At 42.6% G+C, this 4,600-nt stretch overlaps 2 protein-coding genes across 2 annotated transcripts in view; one reads left to right on the top strand and one right to left on the bottom strand.

The window, feature by feature from the left end:
* The window catches only part of nipal2 (NIPA like domain containing 2), a 30,864-nt gene extending 28,448 nt beyond the window's left edge, over window positions 1–2,416 (top strand). Inside the window, exons 9-11 of the mRNA XM_020606729.1 lie at window positions 1,596–1,659; window positions 1,756–1,853; window positions 2,054–2,416. Of these exons, the coding sequence (XP_020462385.1) occupies window positions 1,596–1,659; window positions 1,756–1,853; window positions 2,054–2,160 (269 nt within the window). The 3' untranslated portion in view covers window positions 2,161–2,416. The remainder of the gene's footprint in view (window positions 1–1,595; window positions 1,660–1,755; window positions 1,854–2,053) is intronic.
* Window positions 2,417–2,985: 569 nt separating this feature from the next.
* The window catches only part of pop1 (POP1 homolog, ribonuclease P/MRP subunit), a 12,464-nt gene continuing 10,849 nt past the window's right edge, over window positions 2,986–4,600 (bottom strand). The window contains exon 16 of the mRNA XM_020606727.1: window positions 2,986–4,331. Within this exon, the coding sequence (XP_020462383.1) occupies window positions 3,632–4,331 (700 nt within the window). The 3' untranslated portion in view covers window positions 2,986–3,631. The remainder of the gene's footprint in view (window positions 4,332–4,600) is intronic.

The raw sequence follows: 4,600 nt of genomic DNA, 5'->3' as shown, positions 1-4,600 counted from the left end.
GTGAAGATGATCCTGATGTAGGAGTCTCCATTTTCCAGGTGAGAACGGGAATAGTGGAGGGCAGCCGTGATGGCATCTGAGTTGGCCCTGTTGGGCTGGTAGGCATACTGCAGGGGGTCCAGGGGGTCCGGTATACTGCTCTGAATGCGGGCCAGCACCACTCTCTCAAAACACTAATAATTGGGGTGAGTGCCACTGGCCTGTAGTCGTTCAGGCAGGTGACCAAGTTCTTCTTGGGAAGGAGGACGATGGTTATGGTCTTAAAGCAGGTGGTAACGATGCTCTGGCTGAGGGAGAGGTTGAAGATAGTGGTGAGAACATTGGCCAGCTTGCTGGCACATGCCCTGAGAGCCCTTCCAGGGATGTTGTCCAGTCCTGCCGCTTTGCGGGGGTTGATCTTCCTCAGGACTGTGCGTACCTGGCCTGGTGAGACAGTTAGTGGAGGGGAGGTGGAGGGTTGGGTGGTGTGTGTGTGCCTCCTCTCTGTGTTGTGGCTGTTTTGATAACTATTAGAAAATTATTCTGAAATGATGGACCTGTAAAATTGATCTTGTTAATAGGAACCAGCAGGCTACTGTGGACCAACACATTGTTGGATTGGATCTTTTGACAGGATTTGCTGTTAATGAGAAAAACCTAAAATAGTATCAGAATTATATGTACACTCAGTCAAATCTCATTGCAGCAGGTAATCAGTTCATGACACAATGCAGTCAAGATGGTGATTCACTTGTACATACTGTATATGCACCACATACTGTAGAAGTCACTGTTCAGCAAAAGAACCACAGTATTTATAGCATGTATATTCTGCCAGGTCAGGTCTTTATTATCTATGCTGCCCAACCGCCACTGATGTGACATCACTTTGAGTCATTCCTGGTGCTGCTTCAGTGGAGTATAATAGGAGAGAATGTTCCAGCAGTCCAAAACATCAACATTACAACAATATCAGCTTTTGGTGCCAATAGAACAAAAGACCCACTATTTTACTAATCACACAGGGAGAAATCCTTCATAGAGGATGCAGAGCCACAAGGCACGTGACATTTTGAGTTATTCGCCTCTTCTGAAAACCCCCTGCTCTAATATTGCTCTTGGTAGTACTACTGCTGTCTCTGCCTACACATATAGCCCCCAGATGACTGCTCTGAGCAACAAATTGATGAGGAATTGAATCTGGCAGTATAAGAACATCCGGGGGAGGACTTCTCTTTTAAGATTAGCTTTGTTCCAGCATGAAGTAAATTACTGTTTTAGTTGTAACCTGGTGGTAGTTAAAGCAGTAGATTCCTGAACAGTGAAGTGAACACAGGAAAAGTGAAGATACAGACTGTTCTTTGCCAACTTTCTACTACTGAAATGATCAGAAGATTTTTTTTAAGGGTTAATCGGTGACCCTGAACATTTTCTGTGTTGCTGCTCCTCTATTAAGAACTACAACCTTCAGTTAATGATAAAATTCCTTCCTTTCACCATCCCCTTGCAGCATGTGCTCAAGAATTTCTGGCTGCATTTCAAAAACAGAGCCTGGCATTCAATTATTCTGTGTTAAATGACATGCATTTTATCTTTTCTTTTCCTTCATTTTGCAGGGATAGTATTTTACCAGGAATTTGAAGGCTTGGCTTTACTTAATATTTTTATGTTCTCATTTGGGTAAGTGTTCAAAAGCACACATTAGTTACATTGTATTAAAATGTAATACGTACTGTATGTAAGATGGTGACACTTCTCCCTGATTCTCTCTTCCAGTTGTCTTCTGTCTTTTCTTGGAGTTTTCCTGATAGCACGAAGGAGGCCAAAGATAAAGCAACCAGACCGCAATTTTATTGCAATGGACAGGATACCTGGTAACTTTTGAACAACTTTTAATCAGGTCTCTTCAAAAAGTATGTTGCAAGATGACCTACTTGTATTAAATGTAGAGCATTGATTGGCCTGCAGTGACTGTATGAATGTGCTGGTGGTGACCCTGGATTTCTCGAACTGCTAATGTCTGCAGCCTTGGCAGCAGGGTCCATCTAATGAACTGTGCTGTCCTCGTTCACAGGGAGAAGGCACACAGACAAAGTGCAGCCTGAGGCAGAGAGTACAACATATGGATCGCTGGCAGCCAAATTCATGTGCAACAGAGCTGGCCCAACAGATGATTCATAGGATCAGCTCCATCTGCTGGGACTCTAATTTTTCCTGGGTACATCAAAACCATCTATCTATAGAAAGAAATGAACCAATGCCAGTAGCACATGAGTACTGGTGACCATATTGGTGTAAAATTTTACATGTAAAGTGGGAAGTATCTGTCAAAAATTGCCCATAGAAATGTTCTTTTGTGTTAGTTAGTATCAGCAACCCTACCAGAAATGTGAGAATAAAAGGGAAAAATTCTCCGAGGATCAAAGTGAAACATCAAATGCTTTACTAGCAGCAATTTTAATTAAAAAGGTCCTGGAGGTCACTGTGACTAATGCCTTCTGCTAAAACATAGAAATTATGTCAAGTGAACAAACTCACATGATCAGTTATCAACAAACAAAGGTAAAACTCCCAATAGTTGTGCACTACTGCCCTCTAATGGTTAGGGATGCTCAGGGATGACCAGATAACTGATTTTGTGTTATGTGAATTCAATTGAGCTGAAGAGAAAAGTAGTACCATTATTGCTATAATCCTCCTTCATGGCTCATCAGTCTCATTTGCTCACATTTATATCTCAGGGTTAATTTTATGTGGGAAATACTTGATTCATTTCAAGCCCTCTAATAAGTTGTAATGCATGGCCCGCCTGCCCATCTTTACTTTAGACTAGTCAACTGAAGTGCTACCAAACTTTAGTGTTGCCAAGCAACAAAACTCGTATCTGCCACCCACACATTATGGGATGTGTGGGAAACAACTGTTCATGCCAGTGTAACTATAAAAAAAGAACCAGTGTTAAAGTAGTAGCTTTTCAGTGCATTTACTTAACAGCCAGGTTAGAGTATGTATTTAAGCATGGGTATAGGTACAGTTAAGTGTGCTGTAACACTCATACAGCTTTAAACATGTGAAGGTGACAGTTACCCACATTACATTCTGTTAGTTGCAGTACAGGTGTTTTATTAGCTTATGTTCAAACAAAACCTTTTGGATGTGGCACTTTTAAACAGAAGCTGATACATTTCTAAAGTTCTAACTCAATCTTACTTCTTTCAAATTCTATACCAGCAAAACACTTGGTATCATTACGTTGGATGTGATAAGTGATGTAAAATAAGCCAGAAATTACTTCCTTTTGAAAACCTTTCATTCAGTTGCAGTATTTTACTGACCCCAGTCTGAAGCGCTCCTGATAAAGAAAAGAAATATGCAAAAACAGTCTTATTCAACTGAAACAATGAGGATGTTCCTTTCTTTCCAGCACTGACACCAGGTAGCTTAGATTCATGCCACGTGCACTTCTTTAGTCTTATCTTTAGCCAACACTGTAGGTAAACACTGGCACAATGCAAAGAAGTGATTATCAAGGCACGAGGATCACTACGTTAATTAAGCGTCTAGCCATAGGCCTCACCACTGAAGGCGGGTTTTATCTTTCTCCATTCATGTAGAATTCAGTATTTTTTGGAAATAGGCACAGGTGTTTCAGTCAGACATCTATGTTGATTTTGGCAAAGCGATAATACAAGGAGGTGGGGTTGCGCAACAGCACTATTCCTCTGTGCTCCATTGGCTGGCTGAGGAGCATGTTGAGGAGACCAGCAACACTGACAAACCCAAGAGCCTCCCCACAGCCAGCAGACAGGGAGAAGTCACCCTGTGTAACCCAACCCAGAGTCACTCGGGAGCAGTGAGAGGTGACACTCGGCAGAGGATCTGGCCACAGCCCGAAGATGGGATCCTCTGAAGACTGATGGAATGATTTGCGGTCTGCAGGAGAAGTGGTGAGCTGTGGTTCAGAGGCAGATGGATTGCCTACCCCTTTACGCTCACTCTTATCAGAGAACAAAGAGGATGCAGCAGCTTTCTTGGAGCCCTTCTTGCTGTGTTTGAGTTTGCTTTTAAAGTGGTTTCTGTGTGGTAGCTCCTGGGGGCCGCAGCTGTCAGTGTCTTTGCTCAGCTGCTTGATGTCCTCTGTGACTGGCACACACACCATGGCATGGAGCTCTGGTTTGCCCTTCGACAGCAGCAACATCCGCACCCACACCAGACTCATCCTATGCTCTGTAAGGAAAGACGTCACAGCTGCAGAATCGAGAGTCGTCACACCCCTGACACGACACGGCCTCTGACCTTTAGATGTGGTGGGTCTGCACCAACCAGAGAGCAGCTTGAGAGACTTTCTGTTCCTAGGAACCAAAGAGAAAAACACTATCCATCTATAAGAAGTGATCAGTATTCAAAGGAAAGCTTGATGTTTCATTGGCCCCATTAAGTACCGAGAAACACAAAATGTTAAAATACAGTGGGTACGGAAAGTATTCAGACCCCCTTAAATTTTTCACTCTTTGTTATATTGCAGCCATATGCTAAAATCATTTAAGTTCATTTTTTTTCCTCATTAATGTACACACAGCACCCCATATTGACAGAAAAACACAGAATTTGACATTTTTAC

This window comes from Monopterus albus, unplaced genomic scaffold (genome assembly GCF_001952655.1).
Source record: "Monopterus albus unplaced genomic scaffold, M_albus_1.0 scaffold81.1, whole genome shotgun sequence".
In the NCBI taxonomy this organism is placed as follows: Eukaryota; Metazoa; Chordata; class Actinopteri; order Synbranchiformes; family Synbranchidae; genus Monopterus; species Monopterus albus.
The sequence above is the reverse complement of the archived record's forward strand: the minus strand, read 5'-3'. Positions and strand labels throughout refer to the sequence as shown.